We start from the raw sequence: 27,875 nt of genomic DNA on the forward strand, positions 1-27,875 counted from the left end.
AGGACCTTGCCTCTCCATACCTACCCCCCACTCTACTGTCAGGCTTAGAACCACGACAGCCATGGCCACTGGGCAGCACCGAGCGACAGTCTCTGCCCAAGAGCACCACGCTACCACCACCAGGGCCGCTGCCCCGGCATCCAAGACCTCGACAACACCTCACTCGATACCAGTCACTACCCCAACCGAAAAGACGAGCGGACCCCATGGCAAACTAGCCTCCATCGACTCGTCCCAACGCATCGAGCGCGAGACGAGCACGGTCCTGCTGCCGGGCGCGAGACGGGTGTGGTCCTGCTGCCGGACGCGAGACGGGCTCGGTCCTGCTGCCGGGCGCGAGACGGGCACGGTCCTGCTGCCCTAGCGCGAGACTAACGATGGGCCACAGCTGGGAGAAGGCCATACCTTCAACGGGAATAACACCCGGACGAGGAGATAGATCGAAGACCGATACAAGCGGCCTACGGACAAGCCGACACCAGGGAACCAGCCGCCGCCGTAGCCAGCTTGCCAAGCCGCCGTGGAGCCACCCACAGCCGGAGCAGCAGCCACACCGGGCCACTGCCCAACCTGCACAGTCAGGCGAGCTCCAAGCGTCGGAGCCGCCGGACACGCACCTGCGCCACCAGACATCCACCCCGGACGCCAACACCAAGTTGCCCGGAGCGACCCCGGTCCACACCTCCAGCACCACCACCACGCCGCTGCTACCTCCGCCTAGCGGCAAGGAAGAAGCCGTCGACCGCAGCCCAAGCCATCCACAGCCCGCGCCGCCCGCCATGGTGGCCGCCAGATCTAGGTCATCCCGCAACACGAGCTGAAGCAAGACCACCAGATCGGGCACCACCCCCGCAGCCCGCCACCACCAGGAGACACGCACGCACCAACGGAAGGGAGGCCGCATCGCGCCACCATGGTAGCCGCCACGTCAGATCTGAGGAGGGCGAACCCTAGCAGACCCGACCGAAGGGGCAGGCAGAGCACGCACAACCCCGCCGCCGTGCCGCCAACACGCACATGCGCCACCGCTGCAGCCACGCGCCGCCATGCCCCGCACCAACATGGCGCCTCCACCTAGCGGCCGTGTCCCGCGCCACCACCAGCCGAGGGATGAGGAAGGACTCCCGCCGCCGGCGGCGCCGGCCGGGCTTTGCCCGGTCGCGCCCTCTGGCGGCGGCGTGGGGGAGGGAGGAAGGGAGGGGGCGGAGGAAGGGGCGGCGCAGAGTCGCCCGTCGGCTCGCGGGAGCCGAGCGAGCGACGAAGGGTTTTTAGTCGCGAGCGTTCCTCATCCTCCCCCCACCCAAAAAAACCCCGCACACGCAGCGCCGCAACCACCAAACCCTAAACCAAGAGCAAGTTCTAATCTACGGCAATGTCGAAGGAGCTTGGGGTCCAAATCGAGGCCAGCCGTTTGGGCCACCTTGCCATCACAGACGAGGAAGGTTGCACCTACATCTCCGGCGGCGCCGTCCGCTGCAAGAGTGTCGATGCCCCTTTGGAAGCATCCGGATGGGAGGAATTTCGTGGCTGGATTGATATAGAGGGGATTCCGCCGGTTAAAATTCTCAAATTCCCTGGTAATTGATTTATAGCTTATATTAAACTCGGATCCGTTTGGTTGAGTTGTCCTCTAATTTACTTTTATTTCCTCCTATCATCTTCAAATCTCTTGGTTCCTCAACGGCCGGATGGCTCTTTGGCTACATCAGTTGTGTTCGAGGAACTGTGGGGATGGGACAGGCTACTTCCTTATGATTTGGTTTTAGAGGATCCATCTGACTTGCCCATGTACGAGTCCTACCTGGAGCAGTTTTACAACTTGAATAGTGGTGCTGCTTCTGATCATTATAACAGCAAAGCAGCTGCCGACGCTGCCTTGAAGGTAATTAAAGTCACTGCCTGCCTGCCTGCCTCAACCGGGCTTGTGTTCTCTCGAAATCCGTATGCAATTCCTGTTGTTGAAATAAACTACTGCGAAGGGTATAATGGCTCTGCAATATATTCTTACATCTTCTGCTGTGCAATACAAGCGCAGAGTTTTCCTCATTAATTGAATGGAGGTTCCATACTTTACTAAATTTCAAGACATTTTGTAGAGCTACACTTAAAGCTGCATCTTCTCATTTGTGTCTTGTCATGAATTTACAAAGGAACCCAACGAATTTATAAAACTGTCAGAGCAGTTCAGTTTGGATAAATCATGTCACTGGTACAAACAGTAGATAATAGTCAATTACTCCCTCTGTCCCATAATATAAGAACGTTTTTGGCACTACACCAGTGTCAAAAACGTTCTTATATTATGGGACGGAGGGAGTAATTACCAGGGGATATGTACATGTCATTGTTTTCACAAGTATATGCAACCCTATGTACTCTTTTGACCTTGTTCCGTTCATGAGGTCCTACATACTTTCATCTCAATGGCAGCTTTACAGCAACAACAAACCCAAGACAAATTTAAGGGTACACTTAGACAAAACCCCTCAAGGGTTCTTTTAAATTCAATACAACATACACCTTGGAGTATTATTATTTTATTTGAATTTTTTAACATTCTTATTCTTCCCTAATTGCACATGTAACCACTGTTCCCTTCTTTTAAAGTGTTTAGAGAAGGAGAAAGACCTGTGCTCTGAGTGGAAGATTAAGAGGGCCAAAGCCATATCTTTTGATGAGTCTTGGAGCAATTGCGTCCAGAAATGCATGTCTGACATTGTGGACGATGCAGGAAGTGAATCAAGACGCCCTTTTGCCACCTATGCTGCTGCTGTATGTAGCTATCTCTAAGAATCGGAATTAACAAGTGGCCATTTAGTATTCATTCATTTTTTCACTGTTCAACTTTAACAAATTGATTGTCATAGATGAAAGAGCCTCACGAGTTTCTTTTTGTCAACTATTTGCTAAAATAATGGATGGATCGCTTCAAGTGTATTATGAAGGAGGCTGAGTTGATGATTGAGTGGCTGAGGCAGGGGTCCTCTGTTCCCTATGAAGAGTACACCACATGCTATGAAATTCGGGAGTGTGCCCTGGAACTTGCAATGTTCGAAGGGGATTGGTCTATCCATCTTGACGCGCTCCTTCTGGTACGTGTATGCCTTCCTTTCTCCAATGAGAACTGTACTGTACATATGTAAAGGGTTTTTTCAATTTATTTTGTTTTTTTTGTTTACATCAACTGCAAAACCAATGATCTGTAGGGTATCACCAAGGAGACTCAGTCTTTGTTGGACAATGCAAGGCTTGCTTCTTCAAAGTCCATAGAGATTTCCACCAAAATCCGTGCATATTGCGTAGCATATCTAAGTGACAAATTTAATGAATTTCAATCGCATGCTACAAAAACACTCGAGGTCAGCGGCGAAATGGAGGTTGATGATGTCTCTGCAGTGGAAGTAAACCAACCTACAGGGTATGTTGTGAATAAAAACCGCTCTTGTTTTCTACTGCACACTTATTAATGGATATTATCTTGTGTGAAAATCCAGATATATGGTCATTCACTAAGACATACATTAATATCATAGTTATTTCCTATATCTAGGGGTAACATTTTCAATCCTTACTTTGGAAAGAGCAAAATGCAGGAACAGTTTGCCTCCAAGAGCAACAGAAATGAGCGCCCAGAGGTAGGATATTGAGAAGGAAAAGAAGTACTAGTCAAATATAACAAGTCATATGTTATCAACCGATCATCTTGGTAAGCTATCAACAAAAATTTGCAATCAATGATAAGTCATCAATCGAAATTTTCAACACGCAGGGTATCATCTAGTTTGTATAGTCCATCAACCAACGATCATAATATTATTTTCTCACCTTTGCTGCCCTCCAACTAACTCGATCTAAAAAGAACAGCAACGCCATGCCTGGTCGGTGAGATAATAATTTCCTACTCGGGCGTTGTACAATCTCAAACCACCAGTCCTATTTAGAAAGCCAAGTTCCCGGCCGCCGTGACGGGCTGTTCTTTTCTAGAATACTCACACGCATGTGTATCATATATTAATAGATTAGAAGAGAGGATGAAGAGACCGGGATTGGCGAGACGGGCTGTGATGTACCTACCAGAGCAGGACAATAGGTAAATTCACGGCAAGACGCCGGCGAGCGCTTCGGACAAGGCAGAAAAGGCCCCCTCCTCGCTCGTCCGCGAGCACGCATGTATTGTCGGTGACAGAGACCGCCGGCCAGCTACTGTTTACGCTGTAGCCGCCACCGAATGGCATCTGATTGTTTAGCACAAGCCGATTTGGTTTTTCACCGGTCCGTGACTTTACCTGAACTGGAGTCGACATGATTTCTGGTAACCCGACGGCCGCCATCCGCTCGTCAAGTTGATCCATTTCAAAACACCAATTTGGCATATGCTTTGTGTGTACACGTGATCTTCTTCTTTCCTTGTCGACGAGGGTTCTCTATCATAGCATGCTCTTGGAGTACTAGTTCGCACCATACCACTAGACAGCAGACACTACTTTTATTCTACTTTGTACGAACAGCTGTCCCAGCTCAGCTTCCCAAGCGGCAAAAGTCAGAAGCCATTCTTCACAACAAAATCAGGGTGCGCGTCATAGTTTTATAGAAAATGACTCCTCAGACAGCTTGCCACCAATCATGCAGACATGGTATGCATGTACATGTATTTTTTTTCTCTCTTTTTTTTTGCTATGTACATCTACGCAATACTTGTAAACTTTGGTGGAAGCGTCTGTCCCTTCGTGTATAGAGTTGTTAGCATCACAAAAAAAAGGGATATAGTTGTTAGCAGGTTGATAGTTATATGATTTGTATCTATCTCTATCTCCCTTCTCCTAGCGTGCAAGTCACCATTGAGTCGCGGTTGTAATAATTCATTGCATGTGTCGGATAAGTTCCGATGATGATTCAAACTCTAGCGGTTATTCCCTATGTTTTTTGCTTTCACATCCCAAATTACATTTATCTTAAGTTGAAATTTGTAAAGTTTGATCAATTTTGTATTTGAAATTCTGGATTTGCTACTAATATTCATCCGGATCACAATCAACAAAGTCTTATCTAATCCAACATCATTTGATTTTATAAGATGATTTGTGTGGATTTTTCTTTTTCTTTTATTGATTGATTTATGTTTCCTATTTTTACTTTGTGTTTTCCCACGCCCCACACAACTACACTTGCACACCCGCCTGGTCATGCACAACTGTAATTGCACGTCCACACACATGCACGCAACTGCAGTTGAATGTCGCTTGCGTTTATACCCTATCCGTGAGTTTACTTGGAGTCGTCCTTGTCAAGTTGATCGATTTTACTAGAACCGCGCGTGGGGGGGGGGGGGGGGAGGGGGGGGGGTTCTTGGTTTCTTTTTAACCAGGTGTCCCCATCAGAACATGCTCTTGGAAGGCTAGGTCGCACGATACCACTAGTTCTATTCTACTCTTTACGAGAGAGCTCTCCCAGCTCAGCTTTTGCATGCAGTAAAAGTAAAAAAAAAATTCTTCACAGCAAAATCAGGATACATGCGATTGATGATTACATGGAAAATGACTCATCTCTGATGCAAGTGAGACGGACTGCTCGCTAAGATAGCTTGCCACCAACAGGGTAGGTTATACATCTACATGTACGTAGCACCTCTAAACTTTGGTGGAAGAGTCTCACACTATATAGAAAGCTTGAGAGTCTTTTGATAAATGAGTGCTTATTCCAAGATAACCATACAATGAGTTTGTTGCAACCATGACTAAATCGTGACTTGCACACTAGGAGGGAAACAATCAAGAGCTACCTGCTATTTTATTCTATAGTCTTGGTCAAACATATATATGTTTGACTTTCATGAAAATTGATGCATGTTGTGGTTTTGGATGGTCATATTTCTATAAATGTTTTTTGCGACAAAACACACAACTCAATATAATAAACTCTAGAATGATAGAAAACACCCCTACAAAAAGATAAATTTACAAGTCAGGCACTATGGAGCCCCTCGATCTTCAACCAACTGAACGAGTACAAGACACACCATTGCTGCTCAATTCCTGCTAGAGCATGCCTACATTTTCTCTTTGCAGACCAAAAGTCATCAATATTGTCGTACCAACATCCCAGGGCCAAAGCCATCGCTGGCGTCACAGACAACCTATGGCCCCGAGAAACATCCCGAGCACCACAACCCCAAGATCCGGCACCCTCAACCACCGAGGAGGAAGAATGCCATATCAAGAACCAAAAGCCATCACAAGAATGGCCACCATCCTAAATGCCATTGTTAAAGCTTCCACCATGAGCACCTTTGTTGTTGCTCGAAGCGACTCATGGTTGTTGACCACTCCAAAACAACCCAGTGAATCCATACACCCTAGTCGTGAGGCGAAAACTTCACATTGATCCGCTAGCGCTAGAGTGAGACAAAGTAGAAATGACCTAATTCCAAAGCAAAGTCACTGCCACCCCCTCAATGCTCAGATCTGATGGTTGCCCTCCAACCAGAGAGGGACTAGCATCCATCGCGCATCCAACATTTGTAGGGCCACTAGAGGCGGGCCATACTGGTACTAACGTTGGCAAGAGAGAAGAACGTCTTGATCGTCCTCTTTTCTCCTTTCTCTACATGACATTTACTTCATTCCCCTTAACAACTTAATTGCATGTCTAAAAACTTGTGCTAATTTATTGAGCAAACCAATTTTGTCAATTTGGATTATCTGCAATACTGGCAGGAAAACTAACCTAGTGGTTCTTTAAAGAAAATACAGTGAGCGCATTTTATTAACTCATATGCCGCCCCAAGAGAATACATCAAAATGGGGGCACGCGCGCGCACGCACACACACACGACCCCCCCCCCCCCCCCCCCCCCCCAAAAAAAAAGCACACACACCACCCTTGATGTCAGAACCCGGACTATGGGAAAAGTGCTTCAACAACAATGCCTCCAAGAAGGAAATGATGTAGCGAGCTTCGACATCACTACATCCACCCACCAAGGGTACATCGTGGGTTTTCACCCCGAAGAGGGAGTCTGAGTAAACTCTAGATAATGCCTCCAACAGGAAGATGATGTGAAACACTACCATTGACAGGTAAAATCAAAGAAGGTCAGGCCAAGATTTTTCACTACAGAGTTCGAGACCTTGTGCTCGAGGGCATCACAAAACTTGACTCATCTTGTACTGTCGCCCCCACTTTCGATGAAGAAGTCCCTGCTGCAAGCCGGAGCATCTTGCATCGATATGCGTACACACTCACAACCTTAATGTGGACATCACAACAGGACATTACCATGTATACAAGGAGCAGATCAATGCACACGGCAAACATCAACAAGGTGGCCGATGCCGCAAAAAGCCCACTCAAAGGAATCAAACCGTAGCCCCAAATCTTAGACAGTCATTGGAAGCACATACATATACATAAGGCTAGAAGACCTTTCCAAAAAATTAACTCGTGAGCCCTTTGTGTCTTTTTTCTTTTGCATGCGTGCAATTTCTAATAGATAGGTTGCGTAATTTGAACCTGCTCCAACCCAACATGTCCTTGTTCCATTTAAAACAGGAGAAACCTTAAGAAGGACTAGGAGTACTTGTTAACTAAGGGTGTTTAGCATGGTGCCATGGCAAAGCAAGCCAGCGTCGGCCAACCACCTTTGCTAGCTTCCAACAGTAACTTACCTAAAAGGAGCAGCAGACCTGCAAGCCTGCTCAACGATATAATGTCTCATACTCGCCCGTTTTACAATCTCAAACCACCGGCTCTAAATAAGAATGCCAAGTTCCCGGCTGCCGTGACGGCTGCGACCGGAACAGCACGACAGGTAGACGACGGTGAGCGTTTCGGACAAGGCTAGAGAGCGTCTCCTTCCTTGTCCATGAGCAAGCACATACTATCAGTGATAGAGCCGGCCGGCCAGCTATTGATTTGCTCTCTAGCCGCCAGGTTTTGCATCTGATTGGTCAGCATAAGTCGCTTGGTTTTTTAACCGTTTTGTGAATTTAAGGAGATCAACTTGATCGATTCCACAACATTGGAACGTGGCCTTAGTCTTTCTTTTTTTTTTGACAAGGGGTCTCAGTCTCATAACATGCGCTTGGAGGACTAGGTCAGACAATTCCACCACTGGTTCTATTCTTCTCTGTACGAGAGCTATCCCAGCTCAGCCTGGCGAGCAGCAAAAGTCAGAAGCCACAGAAAAATCAGGATAATTTCATGGAGTCATTGACCAAATGACTCCTCTCTGATCCAAGTGAACAGCTTGCCAACCTCAAGAAATAAGCTCAACTTGATAACAGCTATACGGTCTAAGTACGATACAAACCGAATGGGTGGATCATGGATCGATCGACCAAACAACTTGATAACAGCTATATCATGTGCAACTCGGGTCTGTTGTCTCCAACAGGATATACCACCGAATGGATGGATCATGGATCGATTCAAGAACGCATGTGCAGCAGGAACTAGCCAGCAAGAGTGCAAAAATCAACTAATCTAGTATATTCCCATTGGCTCCAACATAATGGAATCAGATGCGCAGGCTCTTGCGTGTTTCCCTCCCATCTGAGCCGACGACCCTGAGACGGCGATCCTATCCATACTTCCATAGTTCCATACACAAACCACACCGCCTATAAGTACCAGCTCCTACCGTTGCTAATTTCCACACCCAAGAAGCACTCTCACAACCATACCACCAAGCTGATAGCAAGCAAGCATTGGCCAATCGATCATGGTGATGCTTCAGCTTTCTGCTGTAGTCCTCCTTGCGCTCATCGCCCCCTCCCTCGCCGGTGACGCCGACATGCTCCAGGACGTCTGCGTCGCCGACTTGGCATCCCGTGAGTCATCATCTTTCTCAAGTTCGTTGTTGCATCTTTTGTGCGGGTTGTTGCTGATGTGGTGTTTCGTCAAAATGAATGGCGGCAGCGATCAAGCTGAATGGGTTCCCATGCAAGGCGGACATCACGGCAGACGACTTCTTCTTTGCCGGACTCAAGGGGGCTGGCAACACCAACAACGCGGCAGGGTCCAACGTCACGGCAGCAAATGTACAGTCATTCCCTGGGGTGAACACGCTTGGCGTGTCCATGGCACGCATCGACTACGCGCCGGGAGGCCAGAACCCGCCGCACACCCACCCGCGTGCCACCGAGATCATCTTCGTCACCGAAGGAGTCCTCGAGGTGGGCTTCATCACCACCGCCAACAAGCTCTTCACTAAGACTGTCACCGTCGGAGACGTGTTCGTTTTTCCGCGTGGCCTCGTGCACTTCCAGCAGAACAGGGGGCGTGGCCCTGCATCCGTCATCGCCGGCTTCAACAGCCAGCTCCAGGGCACACAAGTCATCACCACCACGCTCTTCGCTGCCGCGCCGCCAGTGCCTAGCGACGTGCTGGCCAAGGCCTTCCGGGTCAGTAACGAGGACATCGACGCCGTCAAGGCCAAGTTCAGGTAGTGTGGGTGCCTCCGCAGTTGGCAACTCTCCATCCGTTTCGGAAGAATAACCGTGTGTTCAATGCTGAATAAATGATACTCAAGCGAGCTGTAACGTGCAGTTGATTTTTTTTATGTGTATGTTCCATTTATTTGTCTTCAAAATAATACAAAGTTGTTTCTGTTTCACATAGTGTATGTTCATTTTAGTAACGTGTCCTCTAATTTTTTTATGTGTATGTTATACATTTGATCCATTCCTTGACCCGAAATTCGCAGGGGCACGCACGTGCAGGAGCGCGCACCTGCCTAGCCGTGCCGGTCACCCTATTGCCTCGTGATCCGCAAAGTTGCTGGTCCCGCACGAGGGCACAATAATTTTTAAGTTTCTGTTTTTGAAATGTACATTTTTGTCGGTCGCATGTTCTGAAACTTATGAATTTATACCAATTTTCAGTAGTTGAAACATTTTTGTCGGTCGCGGGATATGAAATACATGATTTTTTCAGTCGCCCGCACCAAGTTTAAGTAGTTGAAACTTAATAGAAATTTAAAAATTCATTCAAACTTATTCAAAATGGATCTCATTTGAAAGCTCTCATCACCAGAAACGCAAACATGCAAACGAAATTTAATTTGGTTGGTTCAAAAGATATGAATGATGAAAAATCGCATGCAAAAGAAATCGCATGCCCCGCAGCTGTACTACAAATCCTCTCACATTCCTTGACGTGTATGTTACATTAGTTGTTTTCAACTTGACAACAAATTTATAATTTGGCAGATTTCCCAAGATTTGTTCTACATAGACTAAACAACAACAAAAGTCTACTCTAAAAGAATGAGCAAACAAGCGTGTGTTTGGCTTCGATTGTTCAACATTTTTGTCGGTCACAGGATCAGAAATTCACGATTTTGCCGGTCGCCCGTACCAAGTTTCAGAAGTTGAAACTTAATGAAAATTAAAAAATCATACAAACATATTCAAAATGATCTCATTTGAAAGCCATCATCACCAGAACACGAACATGAAAACGAAATTTAATTTGGACTTTTGGTTCAGAAGATATGGATGATTGAAAATCGCATGCCAAAAGAAAAAGGGGACTGTGTGCCCCCGCATCTATGCTAGAAATTATCTCACATTCCTTGGCGTGTATGTTACATTAGTTATTTTCAACTTGTCAACAAATTTATAACTTTGCATATTTCCTAAGATTTCTTCTATATAGACTAAACAACAACAAAAGTCTACTGTAAAGAACGAGCAAACAAGCTTGTGTTTGGCTTCGATTGTTCAACATTTGTACGCACACTAATGTTCTCATCTAAAAAGTCGACCTTTTATTTATCTTGCAAGCTGGAATGGCTAAGAAATTAAAGTGGCCACATTTCATTGGCGTTCCCATGGTTACTCCATCCTGCCCACATCCACAATGGGGACGTGCTCCTCAGGAAGACCACCATCGGTGTTGCAGATGTCGGTTGTTGTATGTAATTTAATATTTACCAATGTCGTTATTGTTGTGCACACTCCTAAATGAATAGGTAGAAGTAGTTCAGAAATGACCTTCACAAAAGTTGTTTTGGACAAACATTCTATGCAAGATGTGTGATGTTCACACTAGATGGTTTATAGGGCCGACCAAACTCACTCATCTTCCATCCATGTCTTTTCCTACCTCTGTGCGACCTATGCGCACCTCAATGCTGCATCCTAGCAACCTCCTCACCACTCCTTCATTCCTCCTTCTCCCCCTCATCCTCGCTGCATCCCTCTTCTGGGAGCACACACACGTAATAACAAGCGGGGTATGTGTGTTGTCGGTGATAGAGATAACGAGCCAGCTATTGGTTTGCTTTGTTTAGTAGAAGTCGCTTGAGTTTCTACCCCCTCAGTGAGTTTACCTGGTCCGTCATCCACTCGTCAAGTCGATCAATTCCACGGCACAATTTTGACATATGCTATGTATGTATGCACTAGAATGACATATTTTTCTTTACCTTTTGATTTGACGAGGTGTCTCCGTCATAACACGTTGTTGGAAGATTAGGTTGCACAATACCACCAGTTCTATTCTACTTTGTAGTTACACGGGGTCAGAAACTCTAACACTACAAACTCGGCATATGCAATTGCACGACAAACCATTGTCGACAAATGCCCCGCCACAATGACCATGAGGCCGGCCGGCCACGTCCGCCGCCATCAACATGTCGGACTCTAGCACGGAAGAATAGGAAATGGGACTAGGACACGCCTGGTGTCCCAAGTCGGCCATGCCCCACATTTTATCCTTCCCCTCCCACAGCTTCAGTTCCCGAGGCTCACGGCCGGTGAGCTTGCCGTCGAGGGACAGATACTATTTTTGTTTTAAGGGTTCATGTTAGAGATGCCCGTACCTTATCCTATATACATAAGAGAGTGATCCTCACTAACTTATTTATCTCAATATGCAATCATGCCACCTCACCATATACAACTATAAATGAGATAAGGCCCACCTCAACATGCAATCATGTATAGAGAAAGACCAACCACAACATTCAACCATGCATATAAAAATGTTTTCCTTTTAATTATTCTACATATGTTCAATAAATATTTTACATCTCTACACAATCAAATACAAATCATATGTTATCAACCCAAATTTTCAACAAGCGGGGTATCATCTAGTTTTCATAGTCTAACCAACAGTCTTCAAATTAATTTCACACCTTTGCTGCCTCCCAACTAACTCGATCTAAAAGGAACAGCAACCCCATGCCGTCTCGGTAAGATAATAATTTCTATACTCGTGCGTCATAGAATCTCAAGCCACCAGTCCTGTTTAGAATGCCGAGTTCCCGGCCGCCATGACGGGCTGTGATGTTCCTAATCCTACCGGAACAGAACAACTGGTAAATTCGCCACAAGATGCCGGCGAGCGTTTCGGACAAGATGCTGGGCGCAGCAACACCATTCCTATCTATGAAGAGATGAAGCCGCATACAACGAACTGTGGACTTCAAGGCGGGCGCCTTCAGGAAGGATACAACACCGGAGTGCCGCCGCCGCCCGACTAGAGAGTCAGAGTTTTCCCTGGAGCAACACAACGGGCAAAATGAGTCGCGACGACGGCTTCAAAAAGGAAACGAGCTTCACTGTCGCCGGTCCGTCCCAGGATAGAGCAGGTTTTCACCCCGGCCAACACTCACCGCCACCGAACGCCACACCCCGGCCACCACGCCGCCCACACGGCCATAGCAGCCGGGCAGCACCAAGCCATGGGCTCTGCCCATGAGCTCCGTGCTACCACCACTAGGGCCGCCGCCCCGGCATCCAAGACCAAGACACCACCTCACTCGAGACCCTTCGCTACCCCAACCAAAGAGACGAGCGGAAAGGCCCAGCCTTTCGCACCCCTGAGCGGCCCCCAGCGCCGAGACCCAATAGGCCGGCCACGATTGGCCACCATCGCCCCGTCCTGCAGCCCCGGGCGCGAGACGAGCTCGGTCCTGCTGCCGGGCGCGAGACGAGCTCGGTCTCGCGGCACCGGGCGCGAGACGAGCGATGGCCATAGCTGGGAGCGGGCCAGCCCTTCGATGCAAGTAGAGCCCGGACGACGAGGAGGTGAAGCAAAGGTCGAAAAGGCCCGACCGCAGATGGGCCGACGCCGAAAAAGCCGGCCGCTGCCGCGGCCAGAGCCACCGGCCACCGTGTAGCTGCCGCGCCACCAGGAGGCCACCACCCCCGGACCTCCCGCGCCGCCGCCCATGGCCGGAGCAGCAGCCACGCCCGGTCGCTGCCCCAACCCACGCCGCCTGCCAGAAAACTTGCGTCAGATCCGGCCGGCACGCCCCCACCTCCGGCCCCGACCGAGAGGAGAGGGAGGCCGAGCCAGAGCCCGAAGAGAAGGGATCCACCAGATCCACCCGCAGCAGCCCGTGGTCAGATCCCGACCACCGCCGCCACCACGGGCACGCAGCCGCCGCGCTGCCATCATCGTCCACCACGCTGCCGCTCGCACGCCGCCGCCGGGAGCCACCGCCGCCGCACCACCGAGCCCCACGCACGCCCGGCGTCGCCGCCAGACCAAGCCGCCCCGCACCGGCCAACCCTGCGCGGCGGAGAGAGGGGCCCCGCCTCCAGCCACCGGCGAGGGCGGGGGAGAGCAGGGAGGGGAAGAGGAGGGGGGAAGGCGCGCTGCCGCCCGAGTTGCCGGGGGGGGGGGGGGCTAGGTTTTCCGAATCCAATATCTGGTTTTGGTTTTCCACCGGTCCATAAGTTTACCTGGACTGGAGTCACCATGATTTCTGGCAACCAGACGCCCGTCACCCCCTCGTCAAGTTGATCAATTTCAAAGCACAATTTTGGCATATGCTTTGTGTGTATTTTTTTTTAGAAAAGGAGGTTAAACCCCCGGCCTCTGCATCAATCGATGCATAAATTTGACATATGCTTTGTGTGTATATGGGATCTTGTTTTTTTGTTGTTGACGAGGGTTCTCCATCAGAACATGCTCTTGGAATACTAAGTCGCACAATACCACTAGACATTAGTTCTATTCTACTCTGTACGGCAGCTGTCCCAGCTCAGCTTCGCAAGCAGCAAAAGTCAGAAGGTAATCTGTACTCTGTACGGATGCGCTTCATAGTTTCGTAGAAAATGACTCCTCAGACAGTTTGCCACCAATCAGACATGGTATGCATATACATGTACGAAATACTAGTAAACTTTGGTGGGAGCATCTGCCCTTTCGTGGATAGACTTGTTACCCGGTTGATAGTTATATGCTTTGTATCTATTTCTATCATCCTTCTCCTAGTGTGCAAGTCACAATGGTGTCAGAGTTGTACTCCCTCCGTCCGAAAATACTTGTCATCAAAATGGATAAAGAGAGATGTATCTAGAAGATACATCTCTCTTTATCCATTTTGATGACAAGTATTTTCGGACGGAGGGAGTAATAGATTAATTGCATGTGTATCTCGGATAAGCTCCGATGATGATTCAAACTCGAACGGTTATCCCTTTGTTTATTTTATTTACTTCACATATTAGATTTGTCTTAAATTAAATTTAAAAAATGGTTAATCCCATGTTAGAAATACCGGATTTGCTAATTTCAGTCTAGATGGCAATCAGCAAATCTCATGTCATAATCTCCAACACCATCTGATTTTACGCGAATATTCATGTGGATTTTTTTTATCGATTTATGTTTATTATTATTTTACTTTGTCTTTTCCCATGCGACACACAACTACATTTGCACACCCACATCGTCGCACACAAATGTAGTTAACTTTGCACGTCCGTGTACATGCGGGCAACTGTAGTTGCATGTCGCTTGGGTTTGTACCAGATCTGTGAGTTTACTTGGAGTCGGCATGATATTGGTAACCAGTCAGCCGTCATCCACTTGTCAAGTTGATCGATTTCACAACAGAATTCTGGTATATCTGATGTATGTATACCGTACTAGAACGGGTCTTTTTTTTACCAGGGGTCTCCCTCAAACATGCACTTGGAAGGCTATTTCGCACAATACCACTAGTTCTATTCTATTCTGTGCAGAGAGCTGTCCCAGATCAGCTTTTGCAATCAGCAAAAGTCAAAATCATTCTTCATAGAAAAATCAGAGTACGTACGATTGATGATTACATGGAAAATGACTCCTCCGTTATGCAAGTGAGACTGACCGCTCGCTGAGGCAGCTTGCCAGCAACTGGCAGGTTATACATGTACATGCATGTAGCACCTCTAAACTTTGGTGGAAGCGTCTCACCCTCTATAGAGAGCGCAACAGTCTTTTAATAAATGGATGCTTATTCCGAGATACACACACAATGAGTTTGATACAACCATGACTAAATCGTGACTTGCACGCTAGGAGAAGGGAGATAGAGACAGATACAAATCATATGATACTATCAACATGCTAACACTATCTTGGAACCTTCTGGATGGTTTCACGGGAGGCTTAATGATTCAAACTCTTAAAGGTTACAGTACTCTGTTTTTTTTACTATGCATATATATTAGATTTATCTTAAACATTTTGTAACATTTGACCAACATCATATTAAAATATTCACACCTATAGTATCAAATAAGTACAATATTGAAATATATTTCATGATGAATCTAGCAATATTGAGTTGGTATTTTAAATCTTGATTTTTCTACAAACTTGGTTAAAGTTTAAAAAGTTTGACTTAAGAAAAATCTAATCTGTGAACTAAATAATCTCCCTTCTGCTATGAACAGTCCCAAAAACAGAAATTGTAATGCTACAAACTTAGCATGCACAACTACATGATAAGCCACCAACAACATGTGCAATTGTGCATTGCTCCTGGCACAACGCCCATGTTGATCGAGGCCGACGAAGCTAATGTGTGTTGTCTCCATAGGATATTCCACTGAATGGATGGATCACGGATTGAATCAAAGACGCATGTGTAGCAGGTACAAGCCTGCAAGGAGAGCATAAGACGCAAAGCTCTTTTTACCGGAACCGGTAGCTACCGGTGAAGCATTCAGCACACAAAGGCTTAGAGATGCGTGCAATTTTATGTATTCACCTTGCTTCAATTTGTATCTCCCATTATGTCAACTCGGCTTGTCTTGTTACCAGTAATTTTTGTCAGAAACCAAGAGAGAGTACCAGAGAGAATTTGTATCTCCCATTAACCTCTATAATACCAACTGCACCACGCGCTCCATCAACATCTTCACGTCGGCTCTCTCCTCCGGAATCAGCTTCAGAGGGGAAGGCTTGCTCACTCGGTCCATGGTGAACGGAGGGAGTCCACTCGACTGCCCTGGCGTCGACTGGACCTGGCAGTAGAACCAAGTCGACTGCCAGCCTCTAACGGACTCGGGAAAGGTCATGGGCGGGAAGGTGCTCTTATTCCTCACCTGAATCCCCAGCCCCCCGCACATTTGGACGACTCGGGTTCTCTCATCACCGGGGCTCGCCTTCTTCATGGTCTGAGATCGACACGTGAATATATGTTTGAACAAACCCCAGTGCGGTCGACAGCCCAAGAAACCCTCACACATGGACACGAACGCAGCAAGATAGGCAATGGAGTTTGGGGTAAAGTGGTGGAGCTGCGCTCCAAAGAAATTCAAGAAGCCACGGAAGAAAATACTTGGCGGCAAGGAAAACCCACGATCAACATGAGTGGCCAAAAGCACACACTCACCCTCTTCTGGCTGTGGCTGCCACTCCTTCCCCGGCAACCTCGCAGCTCCGTGAGGGATCAAGCCCTCGTTGGCCATGTCGAGGAGGTCCTTCTCTGTGATGGTCGACTGGATCCAGTCTCCTTGGACCCAGCCCTTCGGCAGGCGGGATCTGGACGAGGACCCTCCGCGGCTGGTGGATCTCCCCTTTGCCTTCTCCGACGCCGATGCCTTCTTGGCGCGCTCCAGCGCCGCCGTCTTCTCCTTGGCCATGGTCGCCGGAGAGATGCGCGAAGGGAAGTGGTGCGGGGGCGAGAGCGAGCACGCTGAGCAGGGAAGAAGGAAGCAGAGAGAGGGGGAGAATGCTAAGGCGCAGCACAGAAATCCTCGCCGGGCACATTTATAAGGTCCCTTCCGAGTGGATGACAGGTGGGCCCGGTCGATCTAGTCATATCTGGAACAGTTATGCAGACGGGATACGTGGCGAAAAAGGCGGCGCGGAGATCGAGGCGTCCATGCCCCGTCCCATCCGAACGCCGCGGTCCGCCCCGCTTCGCGCGCGCCCCAAAATTTCGCATCCCGCGGAATCCGCGAGCAACAAATCAGTCTGTCAGGCGCGGTGTTTCCGGCGATCCGTCGCTCGGAGATCGTCGAAGCCTGAAAGATCACTCGACGCAAAAACAGAATGGATCGAGTCGACTGAAGGCAAAATTGTTCCCTTTCAACGAAGGGATTCTTTGGTCCGGAACAGCGCACAACCGGAGCACAAAGATTAATCGGAAACGACATCAACTCCTTCTTCACTCGAAGCCTCAATCCATTCGGGGGCTAATGATGGGGTTATGTACCTAGGGTAGGGTCATGGATCTGATTCAAGTAACTTACCCTAGGACATCCTTAGAAGAGGTCGCCTTCCAGTCGACCAACGAGGATTCACTCGACTGGCCTGAAGGACTCGACCACGAAGACTCACTCGACCACCAGGAGGTCAAGAGGCACTCTGCACTACAACGGCCTGTAATCAAGTAGACTTTATGATAGTAAAGGCACTTTATGTGGGGCGTTACCAGTAACGCCCCAGACTTAACTCACCTTAAACCCTCTCCTGCGTGGGCTGGCTAGGGTCCTGGCGCACTCTATATAAGCCACCCTCCTCCACAGGCAGAGGGGTTGGGCACCTTGTAATTCATACATTCATAATCCACTCGACCGCCTCCGGGCTCCGAGACGTAGGGCTGTTACTTCTTCCGGGAAGGGCCTGAACTCGTACATCCTTTGTGCTTATAACCTCTCCATAGCTAGGACCTTGCCTCTCCATACCTACCCCCCACTCTACTGTCAGGCTTAGAACCACGACAGCCATGGCCACTGGGCAGCACCGAGCGACAGTCTCTGCCCAAGAGCACCACGCTACCACCACCAGGGCCGCTGCCCCGGCATCCAAGACCTCGACAACACCTCACTCGATACCAGTCACTACCCCAACCGAAAAGACGAGCGGACCCCATGGCAAACTAGCCTCCATCGACTCGTCCCGACGCATCGAGCGCGAGACGAGCACGGTCCTGCTGCCGGGCGCGAGACGGGTGTGGTCCTGCTGCCGGACGCGAGACGGGCTCGGTCCTGCTGCCGGGCGCGAGACGGGCACGGTCCTGCTGCCCTAGCGCGAGACTAACGATGGGCCACAGCTGGGAGAAGGCCATACCTTCAACGGGAATAACACCCGGACGAGGAGATAGATCGAAGACCGATACAAGCGGCCTACGGACAAGCCGACACCAGGGAACCAGCCGCCGCCGTAGCCAGCTTGCCAAGCCGCCGTGGAGCCACCCACAGCCGGAGCAGCAGCCACACCGGGCCACTGCCCAACCTGCACAGTCAGGCGAGCTCCAAGCGTCGGAGCCGCCGGACACGCACCTGCGCCACCAGACATCCACCCCGGACGCCAACACCAAGTTGCCCGGAGCGACCCCGGTCCACACCTCCAGCACCACCACCACGCCGCTGCTACCTCCGCCTAGCGGCAAGGAAGAAGCCGTCGACCGCAGCCCAAGCCATCCACAGCCCGCGCCGCCCGCCATGGTGGCCGCCAGATCTAGGTCATCCCGCAACACGAGCTGAAGCAAGACCACCAGATCGGGCACCACCCCCGCAGCCCGCCACCACCAGGAGACACGCACGCACCAACGGAAGGGAGGCCGCATCGCGCCACCATGGTAGCCGCCACGTCAGATCTGAGGAGGGCGAACCCTAGCAGACCCGACCGAAGGGGCAGGCAGAGCACGCACAACCCCGCCGCCGTGCCGCCAACACGCACATGCGCCACCGCTGCAGCCACGCGCCGCCATGCCCCGCACCAACATGGCGCCTCCACCTAGCGGCCGTGTCCCGCGCCACCACCAGCCGAGGGATGAGGAAGGACTCCCGCCGCCGGCGGCGCCGGCCGGGCTTTGCCCGGTCGCGCCCTCTGGCGGCGGCGTGGGGGGAGGGAGGAAGGGAGGGGGGCGGAGGAAGGGGCGGCGCAGAGTCGCCCGTCGGCTCGCGGGAGCCGAGCGAGCGACGAAGGGTTTTTAGTCGCGAGCGTTCCTCATCCTCCCCCCACCCAAAAAAACCCCGCACACGCAGCGCCGCAACCACCAAACCCTAAACCAAGAGCAAGTTCTAATCTACGGCAATGTCGAAGGAGCTTGGGGTCCAAATCGAGGCCAGCCGTTTGGGCCACCTTGCCATCACAGACGAGGAAGGTTGCACCTACATCTCCGGCGGCGCCGTCCGCTGCAAGAGTGTCGATGCCCCTTTGGAAGCATCCGGATGGGAGGAATTTCGTGGCTGGATTGATATAGAGGGGATTCCGCCGGTTAAAATTCTCAAATTCCCTGGTAATTGATTTATAGCTTATATTAAACTCGGATCCGTTTGGTTGAGTTGTCCTCTAATTTACTTTTATTTCCTCCTATCATCTTCAAATCTCTTGGTTCCTCAACGGCCGGATGGCTCTTTGGCTACATCAGTTGTGTTCGAGGAACTGTGGGGATGGGACAGGCTACTTCCTTATGATTTGGTTTTAGAGGATCCATCTGACTTGCCCATGTACGAGTCCTACCTGGAGCAGTTTTACAACTTGAATAGTGGTGCTGCTTCTGATCATTATAACAGCAAAGCAGCTGCCGACGCTGCCTTGAAGGTAATTAAAGTCACTGCCTGCCTGCCTGCCTCAACCGGGCTTGTGTTCTCTCGAAATCCGTATGCAATTCCTGTTGTTGAAATAAACTACTGCGAAGGGTATAATGGCTCTGCAATATATTCTTACATCTTCTGCTGTGCAATACAAGCGCAGAGTTTTCCTCATTAATTGAATGGAGGTTCCATACTTTACTAAATTTCAAGACATTTTGTAGAGCTACACTTAAAGCTGCATCTTCTCATTTGTGTCTTGTCATGAATTTACAAAGGAACCCAACGAATTTATAAAACTGTCAGAGCAGTTCAGTTTGGATAAATCATGTCACTGGTACAAACAGTAGATAATAGTCAATTACTCCCTCTGTCCCATAATATAAGAACGTTTTTGGCACTACACCAGTGTCAAAAACGTTCTTATATTATGGGACGGAGGGAGTAATTACCAGGGGATATGTACATGTCATTGTTTTCACAAGTATATGCAACCCTATGTACTCTTTTGACCTTGTTCCGTTCATGAGGTCCTACATACTTTCATCTCAATGGCAGCTTTACAGCAACAACAAACCCAAGACAAATTTAAGGGTACACTTAGACAAAACCCCTCAAGGGTTCTTTTAAATTCAATACAACATACACCTTGGAGTATTATTATTTTATTTGAATTTTTTAACATTCTTATTCTTCCCTAATTGCACATGTAACCACTGTTCCCTTCTTTTAAAGTGTTTAGAGAAGGAGAAAGACCTGTGCTCTGAGTGGAAGATTAAGAGGGCCAAAGCCATATCTTTTGATGAGTCTTGGAGCAATTGCGTCCAGAAATGCATGTCTGACATTGTGGACGATGCAGGAAGTGAATCAAGACGCCCTTTTGCCACCTATGCTGCTGCTGTATGTAGCTATCTCTAAGAATCGGAATTAACAAGTGGCCATTTAGTATTCATTCATTTTTTCACTGTTCAACTTTAACAAATTGATTGTCATAGATGAAAGAGCCTCACGAGTTTCTTTTTGTCAACTATTTGCTAAAATAATGGATGGATCGCTTCAAGTGTATTATGAAGGAGGCTGAGTTGATGATTGAGTGGCTGAGGCAGGGGTCCTCTGTTCCCTATGAAGAGTACACCACATGCTATGAAATTCGGGAGTGTGCCCTGGAACTTGCAATGTTCGAAGGGGATTGGTCTATCCATCTTGACGCGCTCCTTCTGGTACGTGTATGCCTTCCTTTCTCCAATGAGAACTGTACTGTACATATGTAAAGGGTTTTTTCAATTTATTTTGTTTTTTTTTGTTTACATCAACTGCAAAACCAATGATCTGTAGGGTATCACCAAGGAGACTCAGTCTTTGTTGGACAATGCAAGGCTTGCTTCTTCAAAGTCCATAGAGATTTCCACCAAAATCCGTGCATATTGCGTAGCATATCTAAGTGACAAATTTAATGAATTTCAATCGCATGCTACAAAAACACTCGAGGTCAGCGGCGAAATGGAGGTTGATGATGTCTCTGCAGTGGAAGTAAACCAACCTACAGGGTATGTTGTGAATAAAAACCGCTCTTGTTTTCTACTGCACACTTATTAATGGATATTATCTTGTGTGAAAATCCAGATATATGGTCATTCACTAAGACATACATTAATATCATAGTTATTTCCTATATCTAGGGGTAACATTTTCAATCCTTACTTTGGAAAGAGCAAAATGCAGGAACAGTTTGCCTCCAAGAGCAACAGAAATGAGCGCCCAGAGGTAGGATATTGAGAAGGAAAAGAAGTACTAGTCAAATATAACAAGTCATATGTTATCAACCGATCATCTTGGTAAGCTATCAACAAAAATTTGCAATCAATGATAAGTCATCAATCGAAATTTTCAACACGCAGGGTATCATCTAGTTTGTATAGTCCATCAACCAACGATCATAATATTATTTTCTCACCTTTGCTGCCCTCCAACTAACTCGATCTAAAAAGAACAGCAACGCCATGCCTGGTCGGTGAGATAATAATTTCCTACTCGGGCGTTGTACAATCTCAAACCACCAGTCCTATTTAGAAAGCCAAGTTCCCGGCCGCCGTGACGGGCTGTTCTTTTCTAGAATACTCACACGCATGCGTATCATATATTAATAGATTAGAAGAGAGGATGAAGAGACCGGGATTGGCGAGACGGGCTGTGATGTACCTACCAGAGCAGGACAATAGGTAAATTCACGGCAAGACGCCGGCGAGCGCTTCGGACAAGGCAGAAAAGGCCCCCTCCTCGCTCGTCCGCGAGCACGCATGTATTGTCGGTGACAGAGACCGCCGGCCAGCTACTGTTTACGCTGTAGCCGCCACCGAATGGCATCTGATTGTTTAGCACAAGCCGATTTGGTTTTTCACCGGTCCGTGACTTTACCTGAACTGGAGTCGACATGATTTCTGGTAACCCGACGGCCGCCATCCGCTCGTCAAGTTGATCCATTTCAAAACACCAATTTGGCATATGCTTTGTGTGTACACGTGATCTTCTTCTTTCCTTGTTGACGAGGGTTCTCTATCATAGCATGCTCTTGGAGTACTAGTTCGCACCATACCACTAGACAGCAGACACTACTTTTATTCTACTTTGTACGAACAGCTGTCCCAGCTCAGCTTCCCAAGCGGCAAAAGTCAGAAGCCATTCTTCACAACAAAATCAGGGTGCGCGTCATAGTTTTATAGAAAATGACTCCTCAGACAGCTTGCCACCAATCATGCAGACATGGTATGCATGTACATGTATTTTTTTCTCTCTTTTTTTTTGCTATGTACATCTACGCAATACTTGTAAACTTTGGTGGAAGCGTCTGTCCCTTCGTGTATAGAGTTGTTAGCATCACAAAAAAAAGGGATATAGTTGTTAGCAGGTTGATAGTTATATGATTTGTATCTATCTCTATCTCCCTTCTCCTAGCGTGCAAGTCACCATTGAGTCGCGGTTGTAATAATTCATTGCATGTGTCGGATAAGTTCCGATGATGATTCAAACTCTAGCGGTTATTCCCTATGTTTTTTGCTTTCACATCCCAAATTACATTTATCTTAAGTTGAAATTTGTAAAGTTTGATCAATTTTGTATTTGAAATTCTGGATTTGCTACTAATATTCATCCGGATCACAATCAACAAAGTCTTATCTAATCCAACATCATTTGATTTTATAAGATGATTTGTGTGGATTTTTCTTTTTCTTTTATTGATTGATTTATGTTTCCTATTTTTACTTTGTGTTTTCCCACGCCCCACACAACTACACTTGCACACCCGCCTGGTCATGCACAACTGTAATTGCACGTCCACACACATGCACGCAACTGCAGTTGAATGTCGCTTGCGTTTATACCCTATCCGTGAGTTTACTTGGAGTCGTCCTTGTCAAGTTGATCGATTTTACTAGAACCGCGCGTGGGGGGGGGGGGGGGGGGGGGGGGGGGGGGGGGTTCTTGGTTTCTTTTTAACCAGGTGTCCCCATCAGAACATGCTCTTGGAAGGCTAGGTCGCACGATACCACTAGTTCTATTCTACTCTTTACGAGAGAGCTCTCCCAGCTCAGCTTTTGCATGCAGTAAAAGTAAAAAAAAAATTCTTCACAGCAAAATCAGGATACATGCGATTGATGATTACATGGAAAATGACTCATCTCTGATGCAAGTGAGACGGACTGCTCGCTAAGATAGCTTGCCACCAACAGGGTAGGTTATACATCTACATGTACGTAGCACCTCTAAACTTTGGTGGAAGAGTCTCACACTATATAGAAAGCTTGAGAGTCTTTTGATAAATGAGTGCTTATTCCAAGATAACCATACAATGAGTTTGTTGCAACCATGACTAAATCGTGACTTGCACACTAGGAGGGAAACAATCAAGAGCTACCTGCTATTTTATTCTATAGTCTTGGTCAAACATATATATGTTTGACTTTCATGAAAATTGATGCATGTTGTGGTTTTGGATGGTCATATTTCTATAAATGTTTTTTGCGACAAAACACACAACTCAATATAATAAACTCTAGAATGATAGAAAACACCCCTACAAAAAGATAAATTTACAAGTCAGGCACTATGGAGCCCCTCGATCTTCAACCAACTGAACGAGTACAAGACACACCATTGCTGCTCAATTCCTGCTAGAGCATGCCTACATTTTCTCTTTGCAGACCAAAACTCATCAATATTGTCGTACCAACATCCCAGGGCCAAAGCCATCGCTGGCGTCACAGACAACCTATGGCCCCCGAGAAACATCCCGAGCACCACAACCCCAAGATCCGGCACCCTCAACCACCGAGGAGGAAGAATGCCATATCAAGAACCAAAAGCCATCACAAGAATGGCCACCATCCTAAATGCCATTGTTAAAGCTTCCACCATGAGCACCTTTGTTGTTGCTCGAAGCGACTCATGGTTGTTGACCACTCCAAAACAACCCAGTGAATCCATACACCCTAGTCGTGAGGCGAAAACTTCACATTGATCCGCTAGCGCTAGAGTGAGACAAAGTAGAAATGACCTAATTCCAAAGCAAAGTCACTGCCACCCCCTCAATGCTCAGATCTGATGGTTGCCCTCCAACCAGAGAGGGACTAGCATCCATCGCGCATCCAACATTTGTAGGGCCACTAGAGGCGGGCCATACTGGTACTAACGTTGGCAAGAGAGAAGAACGTCTTGATCGTCCTCTTTTCTCCTTTCTCTACATGACATTTACTTCATTCCCCTTAACAACTTAATTGCATGTCTAAAAACTTGTGCTAATTTATTGAGCAAACCAATTTTGTCAATTTGGATTATCTGCAATACTGGCAGGAAAACTAACCTAGTGGTTCTTTAAAGAAAATACAGTGAGCGCATTTTATTAACTCATATGCCGCCCCAAGAGAATACATCAAAATGGGGGCACGCGCGCGCACGCACACACACACGACCCCCCCCCCCCCCCCCCCAAAAAAAAGCACACACACCACCCTTGATGTCAGAACCCGGACTATGGGAAAAGTGCTTCAACAACAATGCCTCCAAGAAGGAAATGATGTAGCGAGCTTCGACATCACTACATCCACCCACCAAGGGTACATCGTGGGTTTTCACCCCGAAGAGGGAGTCTGAGTAAACTCTAGATAATGCCTCCAACAGGAAGATGATGTGAAACACTACCATTGACAGGTAAAATCAAAGAAGGTCAGGCCAAGATTTTTCACTACAGAGTTCGAGACCTTGTGCTCGAGGGCATCACAAAACTTGACTCATCTTGTACTGTCGCCCCCACTTTCGATGAAGAAGTCCCTGCTGCAAGCCGGAGCATCTTGCATCGATATGCGTACACACTCACAACCTTAATGTGGACATCACAACAGGACATTACCATGTATACAAGGAGCAGATCAATGCACACGGCAAACATCAACAAGGTGGCCGATGCCGCAAAAAGCCCACTCAAAGGAATCAAACCGTAGCCCCAAATCTTAGACAGTCATTGGAAGCACATACATATACATAAGGCTAGAAGACCTTTCCAAAAAATTAACTCGTGAGCCCTTTGTGTCTTTTTTCTTTTGCATGCGTGCAATTTCTAATAGATAGGTTGCGTAATTTGAACCTGCTCCAACCCAACATGTCCTTGTTCCATTTAAAACAGGAGAAACCTTAAGAAGGACTAGGAGTACTTGTTAACTAAGGGTGTTTAGCATGGTGCCATGGCAAAGCAAGCCAGCGTCGGCCAACCACCTTTGCTAGCTTCCAACAGTAACTTACCTAAAAGGAGCAGCAGACCTGCAAGCCTGCTCAACGATATAATGTCTCATACTCGCCCGTTTTACAATCTCAAACCACCGGCTCTAAATAAGAATGCCAAGTTCCCGGCTGCCGTGACGGCTGCGACCGGAACAGCACGACAGGTAGACGACGGTGAGCGTTTCGGACAAGGCTAGAGAGCGTCTCCTTCCTTGTCCATGAGCAAGCACATACTATCAGTGATAGAGCCGGCCGGCCAGCTATTGATTTGCTCTCTAGCCGCCAGGTTTTGCATCTGATTGGTCAGCATAAGTCGCTTGGTTTTTTAACCGTTTTGTGAATTTAAGGAGATCAACTTGATCGATTCCACAACATTGGAACGTGGCCTTAGTCTTTCTTTTTTTTTTGACAAGGGGTCTCAGTCTCATAACATGCGCTTGGAGGACTAGGTCAGACAATTCCACCACTGGTTCTATTCTTCTCTGTACGAGAGCTATCCCAGCTCAGCCTGGCGAGCAGCAAAAGTCAGAAGCCACAGAAAAATCAGGATAATTTCATGGAGTCATTGACCAAATGACTCCTCTCTGATCCAAGTGAACAGCTTGCCAACCTCAAGAAATAAGCTCAACTTGATAACAGCTATACGGTCTAAGTACGATACAAACCGAATGGGTGGATCATGGATCGATCGACCAAACAACTTGATAACAGCTATATCATGTGCAACTCGGGTCTGTTGTCTCCAACAGGATATACCACCGAATGGATGGATCATGGATCGATTCAAGAACGCATGTGCAGCAGGAACTAGCCAGCAAGAGTGCAAAAATCAACTAATCTAGTATATTCCCATTGGCTCCAACATAATGGAATCAGATGCGCAGGCTCTTGCGTGTTTCCCTCCCATCTGAGCCGACGACCCTGAGACGGCGATCCTATCCATACTTCCATAGTTCCATACACAAACCACACCGCCTATAAGTACCAGCTCCTACCGTTGCTAATTTCCACACCCAAGAAGCACTCTCACAACCATACCACCAAGCTGATAGCAAGCAAGCATTGGCCAATCGATCATGGTGATGCTTCAGCTTTCTGCTGTAGTCCTCCTTGCGCTCATCGCCCCCTCCCTCGCCGGTGACGCCGACATGCTCCAGGACGTCTGCGTCGCCGACTTGGCATCCCGTGAGTCATCATCTTTCTCAAGTTCGTTGTTGCATCTTTTGTGCGGGTTGTTGCTGATGTGGTGTTTCGTCAAAATGAATGGCGGCAGCGATCAAGCTGAATGGGTTCCCATGCAAGGCGGACATCACGGCAGACGACTTCTTCTTTGCCGGACTCAAGGGGGCTGGCAACACCAACAACGCGGCAGGGTCCAACGTCACGGCAGCAAATGTACAGTCATTCCCTGGGGTGAACACGCTTGGCGTGTCCATGGCACGCATCGACTACGCGCCGGGAGGCCAGAACCCGCCGCACACCCACCCGCGTGCCACCGAGATCATCTTCGTCACCGAAGGAGTCCTCGAGGTGGGCTTCATCACCACCGCCAACAAGCTCTTCACTAAGACTGTCACCGTCGGAGACGTGTTCGTTTTTCCGCGTGGCCTCGTGCACTTCCAGCAGAACAGGGGGCGTGGCCCTGCATCCGTCATCGCCGGCTTCAACAGCCAGCTCCAGGGCACACAAGTCATCACCACCACGCTCTTCGCTGCCGCGCCGCCAGTGCCTAGCGACGTGCTGGCCAAGGCCTTCCGGGTCAGTAACGAGGACATCGACGCCGTCAAGGCCAAGTTCAGGTAGTGTGGGTGCCTCCGCAGTTGGCAACTCTCCATCCGTTTCGGAAGAATAACCGTGTGTTCAATGCTGAATAAATGATACTCAAGCGAGCTGTAACGTGCAGTTGATTTTTTTTATGTGTATGTTCCATTTATTTGTCTTCAAAATAATACAAAGTTGTTTCTGTTTCACATAGTGTATGTTCATTTTAGTAACGTGTCCTCTAATTTTTTTATGTGTATGTTATACATTTGATCCATTCCTTGACCCGAAATTCGCAGGGGCACGCACGTGCAGGAGCGCGCACCTGCCTAGCCGTGCCGGTCACCCTATTGCCTCGTGATCCGCAAAGTTGCTGGTCCCGCACGAGGGCACAATAATTTTTAAGTTTCTGTTTTTGAAATGTACATTTTTGTCGGTCGCATGTTCTGAAACTTATGAATTTATACCAATTTTCAGTAGTTGAAACATTTTTGTCGGTCGCGGGATATGAAATACATGATTTTTTCAGTCGCCCGCACCAAGTTTAAGTAGTTGAAACTTAATAGA

General features: G+C 48.1%; 4 protein-coding genes across 4 annotated transcripts; all 4 read left to right on the top strand.

Moving 5' to 3' along the window:
• Positions 1-1,308: 1,308 nt before the first annotated feature.
• Positions 1,309-3,451, top strand: LOC123134979 (uncharacterized). Its single transcript, XM_044554115.1, has 4 exons — positions 1,309-1,577; positions 1,710-1,882; positions 2,608-3,092; positions 3,207-3,451. Exons 1-3 carry the CDS (start codon positions 1,373-1,375, stop codon positions 2,788-2,790), a joined length of 561 nt encoding a protein of 186 aa, XP_044410050.1. The 5' UTR covers positions 1,309-1,372; the 3' UTR covers positions 2,791-3,092; positions 3,207-3,451.
• Positions 3,452-8,719: 5,268 nt separating this feature from the next.
• LOC123134980 (germin-like protein 1-1) lies at positions 8,720-9,446 on the top strand. Its single transcript, XM_044554116.1, has 2 exons — positions 8,720-8,828; positions 8,917-9,446. Exons 1-2 carry the CDS (start codon positions 8,720-8,722, stop codon positions 9,444-9,446), a joined length of 639 nt encoding a protein of 212 aa, XP_044410051.1.
• Positions 9,447-19,211: 9,765 nt separating this feature from the next.
• Positions 19,212-21,355, top strand: LOC123134981 (uncharacterized). The gene is made up of 4 exons (XM_044554117.1): positions 19,212-19,480; positions 19,613-19,785; positions 20,511-20,995; positions 21,111-21,355. Exons 1-3 carry the CDS (start codon positions 19,276-19,278, stop codon positions 20,691-20,693), a joined length of 561 nt encoding a protein of 186 aa, XP_044410052.1. The 5' UTR covers positions 19,212-19,275; the 3' UTR covers positions 20,694-20,995; positions 21,111-21,355.
• Positions 21,356-26,623: 5,268 nt separating this feature from the next.
• LOC123134982 (germin-like protein 1-1) lies at positions 26,624-27,350 on the top strand. Its single transcript, XM_044554119.1, has 2 exons — positions 26,624-26,732; positions 26,821-27,350. The coding sequence occupies exons 1-2, from the start codon at positions 26,624-26,626 to the stop codon at positions 27,348-27,350; spliced, it is 639 nt and encodes a 212-aa protein (XP_044410054.1).
• Positions 27,351-27,875: the final 525 nt, after the last annotated feature.

The sequence above is a fragment of the Triticum aestivum genome, chromosome 6B (assembly GCF_018294505.1).
Source record: "Triticum aestivum cultivar Chinese Spring chromosome 6B, IWGSC CS RefSeq v2.1, whole genome shotgun sequence".
NCBI classification, from domain to species: domain Eukaryota; kingdom Viridiplantae; phylum Streptophyta; class Magnoliopsida; order Poales; family Poaceae; genus Triticum; species Triticum aestivum.